The following is an 18,016-nucleotide window of genomic DNA, read 5'->3' as shown; positions in this document are numbered from 1 at the left end:
TTTAAAAGGCGTCAATGCAATTTTAATAACAGACTTAGGAACATTAAGGCAAAAAGAGAAACAGGATATGGATCAATGAAATGAACACAAAAGGACAAAGTACTGCAAAATTATGATGACATGCAGAATTTAAAAATGACATTGAAGAACAAAGAGATAACTGACTCTTCCTATTATGCCATATGAGGGGGCCATGAAAGAAAAGGAAACCCATACTGTCAAGGGTAACCAAGCATTCTTTGTCTTCTGGAGACAGCTAGTTTCTGTGAATGACAGTAGGTGGAATGTGAGATGAAGAAGTGTAGAGTGATAGGGAATTTGTTCACAACAGAACAAGAGTAGAATGGAATAATAGAAGAAAAGGAAGATAGGCCTTGGGGTGGGTATTCCTAAGTTGCATAGGAGTAAGTAGAGGAGAGGTAAATCTATTAGGTCCAAGAAATAATATTCTTTAAAGAAAAATAAACAAATAAAAAGAGAATTGGAAAAAATCAGCATAACCAATAAATAAATTGAAAAATATCAAAATACATATGCACTGTGTAATACTTTTGATTTATACACTGAAAAAAACGAAAAACATGTGCAATGTATATCACCGGTGGACCACCCATCTCCATGAAGTTTAGATGTAATTGGAATTTCTGAATCCCAATTGATAATTATAATTGTTTCATTTACTTTTGATTTTTGAGAATTGTCACTCTTTCCATTGATACTATTGTAATTACTGTGTATATTGTTTTCTTGGCTCTGCTTATTTCACTTTTCTTTTATTCCCATAGATTTTTCCATGAGTGAATGCATTCATATGTAACATTTCTTATAGCACAGTAGTTCTATTAATTCATCTACCACGATTTGTTTAGCCATTTGCCAATTTACTTTGTTCTTATCAATGGCTTCCATGTAGTATAAGCCCTCTAAAGGAGTCTCTGTTTCAAAGAGTATGGACATTTTAGTCACTTCTTTTGTATAATTTCAAATTACTTTTCAAAATGGTTATATAGTTTCACAAAACCACCATCAACTTTTTGTTCATCTCTTTTGTTCATTCATCTTTTGGGAAATTTCTATTAGTCTTATGTGTGTTTGTAAACATATGTGCAGGTATTTAGAGAAAAATATTTATTTATCTTGGATACTAAAGCAGATGCTTTTGATGACTGTTCTTCATTTTTATTTCTTTTCATCATTTCCCTTGATATTTCAGATCTTTTATTTTTTTTTTCAAATGAATTTTGATCTTATTTTATTAAGCTTTACAAGGTAACCCCTTGGTAATTTGATGACCATAGCATTAAAAGTATAAATTAATTTCAGTAGTGTTATATTTATAATATTGACATGCCTTAGCTATGATCATAAAATCTTTCTCCAGTTAGTTCTGGTTCTTTATTTCTTTAAGGAATGCTTTGTAATTGAATTTATGCAAGTCTTTTGTGTGCTTTGGGAAGTTGAGCACCAGAGATTTTATGCATTTTTATTTGACAGGGAATTTCCTTTTCTGTTATTTCTTATGTTTTGTTATTATGATATAGAAATCAGGCTTTCTTTTGTATCCTACACCTTACAGTGAATAGAGAACACTAGACTTGGAATCAGGAAGTTTAAATTTGTCTTCAGATACTATCTGGATGACCCTCTGCAAATCACTTAACTTTTTGGCCTCAGTCTTCTCATCTGTAAAATGAACTATAGAAGGAAGTGGCAAAACACTTCATTATCTTTACCAAGAGAACTTTAAATGGAGTCACAAAGAGTTGAACATAAATGAAACCATTAAACAAAACAAAACAAAAAAATTAATTTTCTCAAATAGTGCCTTTGCTGATTCCCCAGGGGTTTCAAGGTAACATCAACAATTCTTTTTTCTCCTCTTTACCTATCTTAATTCTATTCATTCCTTTTTGCTATTGTTTCCAGTATTATATCAAATAATAGTAGAAAGAGTAATAACCTTGCTTTACTCCCATATTTATTAGAAAAGGTTCTAGTATATCCCTATTGCATATGTTGCTTGCTTTTGGTTTTATTAAGTGCTTTTTATGATATTAAAAAGGTTCCTCCATGCCTATATTTTGTAGCACTTTAGCATTAAAAATTGTACTTTGTCAAAGGCTTTTTCTGTATCTTTTAAGATGATATGGTTTGGGATGTTATGGTTTTTAATATGATTAGTTGATATTTTTTTCCTAGTATTGAACCATCCTTGGCATCCCTTGTATAAATCCCATTTGATTATAATGAATGATTTCTTGAATAAATCACTGTAGTTTATTTTGCTGAATTTTTTAGAAAGTAGTTATCAGTGTTTATTAATGATATTGGCCTGTAGTTTTCTATCCAGATTTTATTTTCATTTACTTAGCTATTAGGACTATATTAGTCTTGTAAAAGGATTCTGGTAGAATTCTTTCTCACTCTTTAAGAATAATTTATGAAGCATATATACTAACTTCTGTTAAAAGTTTGATAGAATTCTTCTGTGAATCTATTAGATCCAAGAGCTTTCCTATATATATCCTTTACAGCTAAAGTTATTATTTATATATGTTTGTAATATATATACATTATATATAAATATGTAATAATATATTTATATTATTTATATAAAGCTATTATTATTTATTTTTCTAGATTAGAATATTTAAAATCTCTGATCCATTATTTTTGCTGTCCAGGATATAATGTTCTCTTTGTAAATCACTCAGAAACAGTGAGTTGTGGTTCCCTGTTTTCCTAATTCTACAAGATCCTCTGTCTAATCAAATATTAGATTATTTTCTTTTAGCTTGTAGTATTTATTCATAGCAGCCTGAACATCTTTAGTGTATCAACAGGCCATATTTTCTTTTGTTACTATTTTTCTTGTTAATTTATCTATTTATAATAAAGGTCTTTAAGATTTTTTCCTGATTTTTTTTTTTTGCTTTGAGTCTTTTTAATCCCTGTTATTTTTTTTCATCACACACTTTCTGACTCCCTCCCCTTTGATTGTATTTTCTTTGGTGTCTGCATCTCAAAATCTCTCAGTCTTCTCCCTTTTAGGATTCATCAGTTTAGGTCCTTGCTCCAACTAAATGACCCCATTCAGGTGATAAGCTCTTCCTTTATGCTTATTTGAAAGCTGCAGAGCCCTCCATTCATAGTATCCTGTCTTTGCAACCTGACCTCCATTCCTTAGTTTTCTGTGAGACCAGTAGTTGAGAATCTGTTTTTCTCAATATCAGTAATTAACACTTTTCAATGTTCTAGTGTCTATCATGGATTGTAGTCCCTGGCATTTTGCTCCAGATAGGCTGTATTCAAGTTGGTTGTTGAGACCTGAGTAAACTTCTACAGCCTAGTCATGAGTGTCGATAGCATGGAAAAGTAGACGGCATGAGTTTTGATTTAGTTATATCCAAGGCTAGGCTAGCCTTCTATTAGTAATATGGAAAGCAAAGGAGGACTGCTAGTTGCAGGTCCTGAGTATGTGATTTTTTTCCTTTTCTCTTTATTTAGATCTTTTTCTGCTTTTGTTTTTTCTGAACCCATGATTGCCACTCCAGCCCTTTTTTACTTCAGCTAAATGCTGCATAAAAAATTTGACTCAAGAGCTTTATTTTTATCCTCAATTTGTCTTTCTGTTTCAAGTGTGTCCCTTCAAGAACATATTGTTGGATTCTGTTTTCTAATCCATTCTACTATATATTTCCATTTTATGGGTTAGCTCATCCCATTCACATTTATTTGTGATTACAAACTATGTATTTCCCTCTATCCCCCATTTTCCTCCTCAGTCTAAAGCTCTTTCTTGAATGCCTTTTTTGTTTCCCCATTCTTCCAATGCATTCTTCTTTCTCATTCCTTCATTCTGGAGGCGGGGGGAGATCATCCCAGTATAATTAACTCACGCTTAAGCTCTCTATGTAGACTCCTTCTAATAATGACCTAATAATGAGATTTTGGGGGCAAATGGAAATAAAAGGGATAACCAGGGTGGATGATATAAATTAAGAGTGGGGAAAAAAAAAAAAAAGAGTGACTGCATAAAAAAGGACTTGTTTTATGCAAGGGTTTGGAGGTATATGTAGGGGGAAGAGGTATCTTGTCATGTGAAATGATTTTCCTTGTCACCTATAGGAATTGGCTCTTTTCTGAGAGTGAAATAAATTATAAAGAGAATTCACAGAGCAAACTCTACAAGGCAGTGGCAGAAATTGCATAAAGAGGCGTGAATCCTTTGGCAGTTTTGTTGTCATCAGAAAAAGAGAAAACTAGATAATTTTTGAGGTCAGTAAGCAGAGAATGAGAGTCTAGACAGAAAGAGACAAGAAAGAGACAGAAAGGACCCCAAAACCTGAAATTTAGAAAACTAATAAATAGGACTAGTTGAAGAGAAAGAGAGATTCTTCTTGTCTCATAGATTTAAAAAAAAAAAAAAAAAGGTGAGACAGGGAGGAAAAATAACTTCCTACATAAAGTTGTAAAGAAAAGGGAATTACAAAGTACAACTCCAAAGTAAAGGTATAAATAATTGGACAAATACGTTGAGGAATAGGGGAAGAGAGCCAATAAGAAAAGGATCACATTTAAAAAGTACAAGCTAAAATAACTGAGCTGATGCAGCAAGGTGGCACAGTGAATAGTGTCAGACATAATTAAAGTGACTCAATAACAGCAAAAGGTGTGTGTGGGGGGGGAAATATTAGAAACAAATGGAAAAAATTCTATCCAACATATTAAATACGAACAGATTATAAGTGATCCATTAAATTGAAAAATGGTGGCTAGTTGTATAAAGAAACAAAGCCCTACAGCTTGTTATTTACCAGAAATGCATTTAAAAAATAAAGTTATAAACAAAATGAAACAGAAAGAATGGGGAGGAAATGTACTATGTATCGGGTGAATCCAGAGATTGCAATCATGCTATCTGACATTGCAAAAATAAACATTCAAAAAATAGATAAACATGAAACTACATTATGGTGAAAGAACCAAAAATAATAAACCAAAATATTAATGATAAATTTATATGCCTTAAATGCCCTAATATCCAAATAATTTGGAAACATTAACTGAGGTACAGGAAGACATATACAGTAACACAATAGTAAGAGGAGATTTCATTATCCCTCTTTTAGTTTTGGATAAGTCTAAACAGAAAGGAAACCACGGAACTGAACAAATTGATTTTAAAAACTGGAGTTAAAAGATTTAGGACTATTTCTAAATTGTGGATCATGAATTCACAGGAGAATTCTACTAGTGTTTCAAAGAACAATTATTACCCATAGAACACAAATTATTCTCCACAATTCCGAAAGAAAGCATATCATTCTCATCCCTAAACCAAGGAAAAATAACACACAAAAGGAAAGCTATAAGCCTATATTATTCATATAATTAAAAACAAAAAAAAACAAAAAAACCTGTCAAAGAGACTACTGTGATTTATGTAAGGAATCTTTCATTTTGACCAAGGAGAAATGATATCAGGGATACAGGGATGGTTCACAATTAAGAAAACAATGAACATAATTAATGATTTAAATGGAATAACCAAATCCATGTGAGTATTTTAATAGTTTCAGAAAAAAAAACCTTTGGGAAATAACACCTCCTTTATGCCTAAAAACCCTACAAAGTATAGATATGGTAGGATCTTTTTTTTAAAAAAGTCATCAGAAATATATGTACCTAAAATCAAAAGCTAATATAAACAATGGGGACACACTAGATCCTTTCTCAATAAATAGAAAGAGGCCCCCCTCTCCCTAGTGTTATGTAATATAGTTCTAGAAATGTTAGCAATAACAACAAGACAAAGGAAAGAAATTAAAGGCGTAAAGATAGCCATAAAGAGGAGACAAAACTGTCCCTATTTGCTGAGAACATGATGCTATATTTGGAAAATCTTGGTAATCATCAAAAATATTGAGAAAATTAGTAGCTTCAGCAGTTTCAGGCAACAAAATAAACCCTCAAAAATTAACAGCATTTATATCTAATAATAAACAAAGCCCAAGAATCAAATAAATGAAAAGAAAATCCTATCTCAAATAACTAAAAAATTCATAAAACATCTGGAAATCAACCTACCAAAGTATAAAAGTACACATGAAATTTGTGTGGATTCAATTATAATATGCTTCTTAAAGAAATAAAGAACTCATATAGTTATTCCATGGCTTCACCATGCCAATACAATAAAAAGGAGAAATCTTCCACAGTTAATTTACATTTTTAATACTGTATCAATCAAATCATCGAGGATATACTTTGTAGTCCTTGATAACATGATAACAGGAGGTATTTGGAAAAAACAAAAGGCGTAGAATATTGAGGAAAATGATAGAAAGAAAGAGGGATGAAGGGGAATATCACTTCTAGATCCCATATCATATTTTATAAAGCAACAGTCATCAAAAACCATCTACTATTCAATAAAAAATAGAGAAAAAATCAGTGGGATAGACTAGGCAAAGGAAATTTGAAACAACATAACTCAATAACCCAGTGACTTATAAAGTAAAAAACATAAATTACTTAAGGAAATGATGCATTACTTATTTGATAAATGTGGGAAAACTGGAAAGTATTCTGGAAGAAATTAATCTTAGACTAATATTCCATATTCCTCAATAAATTTTAAATAGATACACAATCTTAACAATTTATGCTCAGAAGATAAGAAAATTAGAAAAGAAGCAGAACTTATGCCTCTCACAAATGGGTAGGATATATTTAAATTAAATCAACAAATCATTAAAAAATGAAATAGTCAACTTTGATTACATAAAACTGAAAAAGCCTTTGCCCAAAATTAATGGACATAAGATAAGTAGGTTAGAGTTGAAGAGGAAGATTTCTCCTGGAAGGTATGTATGAATGGATATTTTTCTTAATTGATTGATTGTCCTGACCTTATGTGCATTTCCCAACATATAAGTGGTCAAAAGATATGAACAAGTAGTTCTCAAAAGAATTGTAAAGTATTCACAACCACACAAAATAATACTCCAGATCACTAATGATAAGAGAAGTGCAAATCAAAACTGGGGTTTAACATGCATCCTGCAAATTGATAGAGATAACCAAAAAAATGCTAATATTGTTGAAGAGGTTATGCAATTGATGGCTAGATTAATAATACGTCTTTGTAAGAGCTGTAAGATTGGATGGTACAAAATTTTGAAAAGCAATTTAGAATTATGTAAATAAAGTGACTAAGATTGAACTAAAAATTATCCTTCAAAGCTATTGGTATTAAAAAGTCCCCTTATACATCAAATTATTTATGCCAACACTTTTTATAATGACCAGGAGTTGTAAATAAAGGAGAAACTAGCCCCTCAGATGGGAAATGGCTAGCCTGATTGTAGTATATGAATATAATGGAATAGTACTGTGGGTAAGAAATGATGTGTGTGATGAATATAGAGAAACATGGAACTGAATAAGTTTTGATATGAGTTCCCTTATGGTTCTGAGACCCTGGCTAGAAGCACATGCTATTGCTTATTGAATTCCTGGGAACTAGACTTCTGTCATATTTATCTCTAGCTTGGGTTTTTGGTTTTTGGTCTTATCTCAAATTAATAGGGGTACATATTCATCGTTGGAGCATGTCCTCAGCTCTTGCCCCTAAAAGAACACTCTAGTATTACTCCTTCCTAAGGCTCTGGGTCTCCAATGGATATCTCTTTTATCATCAGTAATTTTAGCAAAATAGGTACTTTTCTGTCAATACCTATTACAAACTTCATCATGGTAGCTAGATGGCACAGAGCACTGAGCTTAGAATCAGGAAGATATTAGTTTAGATCCATTTTCAGACATATTCTAGGTCTGTGATCCTGAGCAACTCATTTAATCTTTTTTTTTTTTTTTTTGCCAAAGTTTCCTCAATTGTAAAAATGGGGATAAAAATAGTTACTATCTCCCTGAGTTGTTGTAAGGATCAAATGAGGTAATTTTTATATAATGTTTAGCAAAGAGTCTAGAGCATAGGTGTTTAATAAATTCTTATTCCTTTCCATATACCTCTCTCATCCCAACCTTACTACAATCATCTTTTTGAATTATTGAGGCCCTAAATAGCATCATTGAATCAAATCTTTCTCAATGTAGAGGTTCTTAGAGGACTCATATGTAATATAATTCTGTATCCATATTAAGTCTTTCTGTCTTGATAGGATTTTCCTAGAGCCCATTTGGGAAGAGAGGGAACAGAGCAGAATTTTCAGGAATCCAGTATCATGTGTGCGTCATATTGAGTCAAGTCAAGAAACAATTTGTGCAACAATTTGTACTAAGTTCTGAGACTTCAAGGAAAGATCATTTTTTTCTTCTGTTGAAGCCAATTAATGAAAAAAATACCAGATGGCTTTCTATATTTTTTCCTTCATAGTGATATTAGAGCAAGTAATTGATGCTTGAATAATAACTGAAACATTCTTGAAATGAACTTGTTAGATTTCTTAAATGGATCACTGATTTTCCCCCATTTTAGTCTCTGAACACCCCTAAACATCTTAGCCCTTTACATGTTTTCATTTTTAGTCATTAATAGTGCCTCATAGAATGTGTTAAAATATAGATCATATAGGTTATTATATATGATAGTATTATATAGGTTATAATAGTATTATATAGCAAGTCGATAATTAGTTCAAAGGACATGTTTCTCTTCTTTTTCAATGAGTTTAGTGCTTGATTCAGTCTTACTTTCTACCCCCAACTCTTGCTTTTATGTTCATTAACATGTTGCCCCTACTAAATTCATGACATAGTTCTCTTAGTAAGAGGACTTCAGAGTTCACATATTAACTCAAATATCCTAACTTCCTACTTCTTCAGACTCTTATGACGTTCTCTCCCACTCCATGTCAGGTGGAGTATACACCTTTATATAGGGTATAAAACACACCTTTATCCTGCTTTTACTCATAAGTGTTCCACTTTCAAGCTCTGAAATGCTTTTATTTGATCATATAAAACTTCCTATCATTCCATCTAGCCTTTTGCCTTATTCTCCTAAACTTATCATATATACTTAAACCCTTTCCTCTTGTCCCACTTCATTAGTACTTCATAGGAGACATTGATAACATTTTTAAAATGTTAAATATTACAACTCAATCACTTATCCTTGTGATATTCCACTGGAAACCTGCCACATTTGACTCTTAATTATTAACAACTACTCTTTGAGTCTTGCCATCTAACCAGATCTGAATCCATCTATTTGTTTCTTGGGGTTTAGTGACTAGATTTCTTTGTTGAAGATAATGCCTTAAACCCAAATTACTCTGATTATCATTGATCGGCCAACAGTAGGTCTTAGTGTTTGGGTCTGGATTAATTCAAAGTGAATGTAAATAGCAACCATTTTTGTTTGGGCCAGAAACCCTGAGGATCTTCCTCTCCCAGATTTATTTGTCTATGTGTTGGATTTTTTTTTTTCTTTTTTGACTAGGTGAAAGAGGCCATTCTTTGCCTCAGTGCTACCTAGGCTTAATCACTGAATGGATGCAGGGTCAGTCAGACTGAGAGCCATGGAAGATCTTAGCTTTAAAAGGCCAAAGTCTCCCATTGAATCCAAGGCCATCTCTAATCCTCCTGATCTGTATCTGGCAACTGGACCCAGATGACTCCGGAGGGAAAGTGAGACAGGTGATCTTACACAGCCCTCCCTCACTTAAATCCAAGTCACTTGTGTGTCATGGCATCATCTACTTGTTGTCCTGGTCCTCTTCGAGAACGAAGGACAAACAACATATCCACCTTTTTCACAAGAATAGTATTAGACACTTATTCAAAAGCTTTGCTAAAATCTAGATAAATTATATCCATAGCATTCCCTTCATCTACTATATCAGTTTCCCTGTCAAAAAAGAAATTTACCTAGACTAAGAAATTGCACTAGCATGACATGTTGATAAAGTCATGATGACTTTCTGTAATTACTGTATCTCTAGATATTCATTATCCATCTCTGTAATGATCCTTTGAAGAATTTTCCCAGGAATTGAATCATGCTCACTAGTTTATAGGCTCATTTTTTCCCCTTTTTTGAAAACTGTGATAGTAACCAAATTTTCTGTCTCGTGGTGCCTCTTCCCATTCTCTGTTATCCTTCATATCACGGATAGCTCTCACTTTTGACAGTTCCTTAAAGAACTGAAAGCTGCAGTTCAGTTGTAGTCCATTTGGGCCAGGAGACTTAAAATGATCAAGATTGCCAAAGTACTCTTTTAGATGTTATCTTACATACTTTGGGTATGAATTCCCAATAGTTGTTTTTGTCCTGTCATTTTCAGCATAAAAGGTTCTCATTTGATAAATAAAAATGGAGGTGTCAAATATTATGCTATCCATATGAAGCAAAGTTACTTTCCATCCTTCATATGTCTTTTTGTCTCACTATAACTAAGAAAGCCCTTTCCATCCTTCATATGTCTTTTTGTCTCACTATAACTAAGAAAGCCCTTTTTGCAGTCCTTAGATTCCTTTAACAATCATAGTCATTCTGAGCTAAAGTAACTTCCTCTGGACTTCTATTCTTTAATCTTCTTCATTCTTTCCCTATCTACTAATTCCTCCCTCTCTACAGATTTATGCAAGCTTCTCTACTCTTAAAACATAAAAACCCTGCAGGTAACTATCCTCTTAAATTGTCATCTTATATTTCTTTTCTCTTTTCCAAACTAATTGGGGGAAAAAAAAAAAACCCCACATCTAATTGTCTCTGCTTTCTCTGTCTCTCATTCTTAATCCTCTGCATTCTGATTCCTGTTTACAACATCCAACTGAAACTGTTGTTTCCAAATTGCCAATGATTCTTGGTCACTACATCTGAATTTCAGAATATTCATCCTTTCTGAACTTTCTGCAGTAATTACACTGTTGACCGTTTTTCTCCCGGATATTATGCGATTTTGTGCTACTTCTCTCTCTTGGTTCTCTTCTTAGCCATCTGAATGATCTACCTCAGTGTCCAGTGCTGAATTATCATCAACATTGTGCTCCTTAATGCTATAATGTGCCCCTAAGACTGTATCTTGGACTTGGACTTGGACTCACATTATGAGCTCATCATCTCCCAAGGTTTCAAATATTGTTGCTGAGCAGATGACTCCTAGATCTCAATATCCTGCTCTGTTCTTTCTTCTGAACCCCTGTTCTGTATTACCAACTCTGTTTTGTACGTCTTAAACTAGTTATCTCGTAGGCATCTCAACCTGAACATTGAGAGAATTCAATGTTTTTCTCTTCAAACCCTTTCTTCTCCTGAGATTCTTTTTTACTACTGAGGATACCACCATTTTTTTTCAGTCACACAGGCTTTTACTTTAGTGTAATGCTAAACAACTTTCACTCATCCCACACATCTGGTCTGGTGCAAAGTCTCTTCATTCCTACCTTTGCAAAAGCTCTCCTGGAACTTTTTTTCATTTACATAGCTACTTCCTTTTTTTAGACCCTCATCATTTCTCCTTTGAACTATTGCATTCACTTTCTAATTGACCTTCTTGGCTTAAATTTCTTTCCACTCTAATTCATCCACCACAGATTTATCAAAGTGATTTGTTTAAAGCATATCTCTTATGAATTTACATTCCTCTATTTAGTAAAATCCACATGACTAATATTTCAAGAAGTGAATATAAAACCCAGTTTGACTTATATCGTACTTCACAATATGTTCCTAACCTACCTTTCTAGGTGTCTTACACATATTCTTTTTCATATATTCTGCCAGCGTATCCTCATTTCTTCCATACTACCCACTCCATTTCCTCAGCCTTGCAGTTCCCTGAGGAAAAAATTGATAGCATATTCTAAGAACTCCTTTATTCTCCTCCTCATTTCACATCACTAAGATGTCTTCCACCACTGTCTTCTTCACTCTTGTGTTACAGAAAGACGTGTCCCTTTTTTTTTTTTTTTTTTTTTTGCCAGGGTTGACCCCTCTACATGTACTCTTGATCTCATTCTATCCCATATCCTTCAATATATTGCCCCTATTTATTCCTCTTATTATTACTGGCTTATTCCCTTCTGCCCATGAGACTATATTGATTCATCCATTTCTGTATTAATCCTAGGGCTCTCTTTCCTTTTATGATTAAACTCCTTGAGAAAGCCAGCCACAATTGATGCTTACACTTCTTTCAGTTTTGTCTTATCTATCATCATTCTGGTTAGCCCACCTCATCATTCGACAAAACTTCTTTCTTCAAAATGACTATTTGATTTCCAAACTGCCAAATCTAATGGTCTTTTCTGTCTTCATCTTTCTTGATCTCTTCACATTCTTGATCACCCTCTTCTCTTTGATACTCTCTTATTTCTATTTTTTGTGACATTATGCTATCCTGGTTCTCCACCTACCAACTTGAGCACTCCTCAGTTTCCTTTGCTGGATATTCATCTGGCTCACACGCCATCATCAGGTACTCCCTAAGTTCTGCCCTGGACCTTCTTTTCTTTTTTCACTCTATTAATAATTTTACTTGGTGATTTCATCAGCTCCCATGACTGAGGTATTGCTTCTATGCCAATGATTCTCAGATCAACTTATCCAACTCACACCTCTCCTAACTTCCATTTGTACATGTTCAACTAACTTTTGAACATCTTGAATTAAATGTCCCACAAACATATTAAAATCAATATGTCCAACACTCAACTAATTAGATCTCACTCAAACATTCCTCTCTCAAGCATGTCTTTATTACAGGTCAGGGAACACACTAATCTCACATCTTCATAGGCTCCTAACATGGCTGATCATTGTTGACTTTTGCCCATATCTCACCATGCTTCCCTATTCCATCTAATCTTTTGCCAAGTCTTATTAATTCTATCTTTATATTATAATTCCTTTACATGCTCTAACATAGCTGGCCACCCTTTTGTAGGCCCACTTCACTGTGAGCCCAGACTATTATCAAGGCCTTCTGTTTGTTCTCCCTATCTCTACTCAACTGCTAAAGTGATTTTTATTTTAAAAAGCAGGTTTGATGATGTCATCCCTCCACTCCATACCTTCTAGTGGCTCCTTATGACCTCTTAGATAAAATGTAAAATCCTTTTAAGCTTTTAAATCATTTACAATCTTACACCTTACTTCCTTTCCTTTCTTCTTAAACTTTCTCATCTCTACTTCCTGGTTTTCTTTAAGCCTCAGTTCAAATTCCAGTTTTATAAGGTGCTTTTCCTGGTCCCCTTTAATAACTGTGCTTCACTATGAGATTACTTCCAATTTTCCCTGTATTGTTTGTTTGTTTTTTCTTTATTAAAGCTTTTTATTTTTCAAAACATATGCATGGACAATTCTTCAACGTTAGCCTTTGCAAAACCTTGTGTTCCATATTTCTTGGCACGTTTTCTCCCCTATTAAAATGTGAGTTCTTGGAGGGTAGGAACCATTTTTACCCTTTTTTTGTACACTTAGGCCTGCTGACTCTAGCCATTTTTATTCTTGACATACAATACTGAATTATCTCCACATGCCTGCAGTGGATAATTCTCATATCACACTTCTACCTGTAGAATTCCTGACTCCACAAGTATTTCCTCAAATTCCATTTTTTTTAGGACTTTGCTGATGCCTCTGGCTCCTGGTGCTAACTCTTCCTTTGTTTGTGCTTTGTATAAGTTTTATATATCTATTTAGATGTATAAATGGTGTCTCCTTCCAATAAAATTGAGGGTCCTCCAGGGCAGAGTGCCTGTCATGGAGGCAAGATTTCTTTCTTAAGGACTAGACCTTAAACTAAAACCAATCTGATTGTAATTGGCCACCAGTAGGTCCTAGGCCAAACCCATTTGGTCACTGTTTGACTTAAACTGAGTCGATCATTTCTCCTTTCGCCAGAAATCCTGAGGGTCTTCCCCTCCCAGATTCATGCATTCATTTAGTTAGATTTTTTTTTTTTTTTGGACTAGGTAAAAGAGGAGATTCTTTGCTTTAATCACTCGATGGGTGCAGCCTCAGTCAAACTGTAACCTGTCAAAGATCTTACTTAAGAAGGCCAAGGTCTCCATTTCATCCAGAGCCGCCATGCTCACACATCCTGATCTATGTCTCCCCACTGGGCCCAGATGGCTCTGGAGGGGAAAGTCAGGCAGATGACCTTGCCTAGCCCTCCCCACTTAAATCCAATTCACTTGCCTATCATGGCATCACTTTCCTGATGTCATGGTCCTTTTCAAGAACAAAGAAAAAAATAACATCTAGTCAGCATTTGATTTATTGATGGCTAGACTTCATCTCATCCGGTCTGTTTGCTCTAGAGTTAGGAGTCCTTGTTAAAACTGGGACTTAACCACTTGGTAAGCCTGAGCAAGTCCCTTAATCTCCCTGGGCATCTGTAACATGAGGGAGTTGGACTAGATTGCCACCAAGAGATCAGGGATCCTGTGTCCTCTTACCTGAGTCACAAGTCCAAAGGCTCACTTTCCTATCACAGATTACAGCAGCATCATTTAATGTGCAATGATCATGCAATAAAGAAAACCTAGTACATTCTAACAGTAGATTAACTTGAAGCTTCAGAATTCAGAAATTTAAAAAGGTTCCTATTATATACTTCCTCAGTAAAGAATGTTTTTTTTTTTTTTGTCAGTTTGCACATTGAATAAAATGAAGCTTTTCTCTCTACAGTGATGACAAAGTAGTAGAAGTTGCAGAAGAGGAGGAAGTAGTTGATGTAGAAGATGAAGATAACAATGATGATGATGGTGATGGAGATGAAGTAGAAGAAGAGACTGAGGAACAATATGAAGAGGCAACAGAAAGGACCACTAGTGTTGCCAGTACCACCACCACCACTACCACTACTGAATCTGTAGAAGAGGTTGTTAGAGGTAATCTCATTTTGGATGTTTTTCAGCTGAAAAGAAAAATATGACCTTTACTATTTAAAAAATGTTCCAAACAGCAAAATATTCCACATTGTTTTAGTATCCAATGCTTTTCTTGATTTATAGTATATAAGCAAGAGTTTTTTTAGTTTAAAGCCTATTTTTGTACATATGTGTTTGTGTGTGTATGCATATATATGTCCATATACATGTTTGTTTGTGTTTTTAGTATATTTTATAAATATAGATATTTAAATGCACATGCATGTACATACAATGTATGCATGTAAATACATTTTAATTATGATTGGGGGAAAATATATTTGAATTTTTTGGATGCAGCAATTTGTTCAAAAAGATCAGTGCTAGATATCTTAATGAAATATAAAATCCTATAGGATAGTTTACTTTTCAGATAAAACATAATAATTATTGGATGGCTGTTGTATTTTTTCATGGCTACTGTATTTTTAAGTTCACTAAGCTGCATATGTGAAAAAATACTCTAGTTTTCTTCTTATCCCTATAGTTTGCTCTTAAAGAAGTAATAGATGCTTTAAAATTATTGTTATAAATTATTTTTACATGTAATTGGGGGAAATTTTTAAAAAATCAATATTTTAAATATTAAATTTTTTTCATTCCTCTTTTCTCTCATGTATCAATAATCCTAAGTATTTTTATGCTCTCTATAAATATTTGATTTGGAATTTTGCTTTCAGTTTCTGCTATATTATCTTGATAGTATATAGAAATGCTTATTATTTTTATAGATTTATTTTGCATCTTGTAACTTGCTAAAGTTGTTCATTGTTTCAATTAGATTTTCAATTGACAATCTGGGCTTTGTTAAATCAACCATCAGATCATCTGCAAAACATGATACTTTATCTAATGAGTAATTAGAATATGAGTAGAATGAGTAATTCTCTTAATTTCTTTTTCTTAGCACTATATAGTTAGCATTTTTAGTAAAATACTGAATGTTAAGGGCGATGATAGAAATAATTGACTTCACTCCTCATCTTATTAAAAAGGTTTCTAATTTATTCCCATTACAGATAATTCTTGATCTTAGTTTTAGATAAATGAAAACTAAACTAACAAAGTGACTCAGTGGATAAAGTGGCTTCAAGTCAAGAAGACCTGAGTTCAAATATGACCTCAGACACTAGCTTTGTGATGCTGGGCAAATCATTTAACCTCTGTTTGCCTTAATCCACTGGAAGAGGAAATGACAAACCACTCCAGTATGTTTGCCAAAAAAACCCACGTAGACAATATTGGTATACTGGGATCACAAAGAGATGGACATAGCTGAACCACATACACTTATTTTAGCAGAATTCACTTGTAAATCCATCTGGTCCTATTTTTTTGTTTGTTTTCAGTTTGGTTTTTAGGTGGTGTTGGTCTTTTCTTAGAGGGAAGTGGTTACGTGGAATTTTGTAGATAGAATGAATGGAGTGGAGTTCATTTATGGAATGTTGAATTTCTCTTTCTAAGATAGGGCTATTTATTCTATTTCCTGTTCTATAGTGTGCATTTTTTTTTTTACATTTTCTTAAAAATATACATTTATTTCATTTAGATTTTCTGTTTTGTCGGCATGTAGTCGGGAAAAATAACTCCTACACATATCATCTCCCCTTGTAAGAATGTAAACAGTTTAATCTTGTTTAGTCCCTTATGATCTCACTCAAACTGTTTATCTTTTTATGCTTCTCTTAACTTCTGTTTGTGTCAGATTTTCTGCTTAGCTTTTCATCTGGAATGCTTTGAAGTACTCCAATTCATTAAAGTTCCACTTTTTACTCTGTGGAAATATACTGTGTTTCCTTGATATGTTGTTCTTTTTTGTAAGCTTAGATCCTTTGCCTTCTATAATACTGTACACTTCTGTGTAATAGAGGCTGCCAAACCTTGTATAATCCTGACTGTGATTCTTCTGTACTTGAATTCTTTTTTTGTTGCTTGCCGTATATTCTTTCCTTCCCCTAGTACCTGCGGATCTGGATATAATAGTCCTAGGAATGTTGTTTTTTCCCTTTGTTTGTTTTAAATTCATGCCTCTCAGGTCATCCAGTGATTCTTAGATTTACAAGTCAGTTGGTTTTTTTCTATAAAATACTTTACATTTTCTACTCTTGGGTTGGGGAGATGGGTAGTGTTATCTTTATTTTATTATTTTTTGATGTCTCATAGAGTCACTAGTTTTCATTTGACCAAATATAATTTGTAAGAAGTTATTTTTTTCAATAATATTTTGCACCTCTTTTTCCAAGCTATTCTCTTTCCATATCTTTTTTGTCTATCACATGAAAAATAATTGCACAATAAAGAGAAAATTTTAGTACTAATAGTATATAATTAACTTTCAGAAATTGGGAAAGGTTCCTGTGCTATACTTGATAATTTAATAAAGATATAGCTCTTTCCTTTTTTTAGACAGTTGTGACTCTGATGATTGCACAGTCAGTAATTTTATAGAGAGAAAAAAATTATTTGGTTTTTAACTCTCCCAGAAATTTTTATTAGACCTGTGTCCAAACTGCATTTTTTCCTTAGGGCTTTGTTTTTTACTAATTTTCTTTGGGGTTTGTGTCTTAAACATTCTGGTCACCAAATTGGTTTTTGACGATGCTCTTCTTTTCTATTGTTTGTCTATTCTTTTGGACTACTTATTGACTTGGGACTCTGTTGGTGCTAGGTTCTGCATACTTCTAAAGGGCTTATCTGCTCTGATCCTCGAATGGCTTATGTTCTGCTGCTGCTTTCACAGCTCTGGCTGTGGGCCTATAAGCCAAAGTGTATCTGGGGTAAGGTCTGTTTCCGTCCTGCTCTGACCTCGTAGGTTGTATCTCTTGATTTGTGGTTGCATAGGAGTCTCAGTAGATTGCTGCTGGGCTCAGTTACTATTAGCCTGCTCAAAGGAGGCCTTGAAAGCTGAGAACCAATGAACTGCCTATTCCCTTTAGTTTGAGACCCCTGCCCTGGTTACTTGACTTAAACAGAAAGTAAAAATCTGGACCTATATTTTTGCTCTATTCCTAAGATCCACATGTCTCTGTTTCCAGAACTTGTTCCTTACTCAAGCCAAGACCCATGCCCAGGATCACTCTAATCCCCTTTTGATCTATAACCCAAAATT

The 18,016-nt window shown here is 33.7% G+C and overlaps 1 protein-coding gene across 2 annotated transcripts in view; it reads left to right on the top strand.

The window, feature by feature from the left end:
* The window catches only part of APP (amyloid beta precursor protein), a 181,390-nt gene that overhangs the window by 90,910 nt on the left and 72,464 nt on the right, over positions 1-18,016 (top strand). For both annotated transcript variants that reach the window (XM_051984840.1, XM_051984841.1), the window contains exon 6: positions 14,666-14,868. In XM_051984840.1, coding sequence (XP_051840800.1) covers positions 14,666-14,868 — 203 coding nt within the window. The remainder of the gene's footprint in view (positions 1-14,665; positions 14,869-18,016) is intronic.

This window comes from Antechinus flavipes, chromosome 3, assembly GCF_016432865.1.
Source record: "Antechinus flavipes isolate AdamAnt ecotype Samford, QLD, Australia chromosome 3, AdamAnt_v2, whole genome shotgun sequence".
Lineage (NCBI taxonomy): Eukaryota > Metazoa > Chordata > Mammalia > Dasyuromorphia > Dasyuridae > Antechinus > Antechinus flavipes.
Note: the sequence above shows the minus strand (reverse complement) of the source record. Positions and strands in the feature narration are given on the sequence as shown.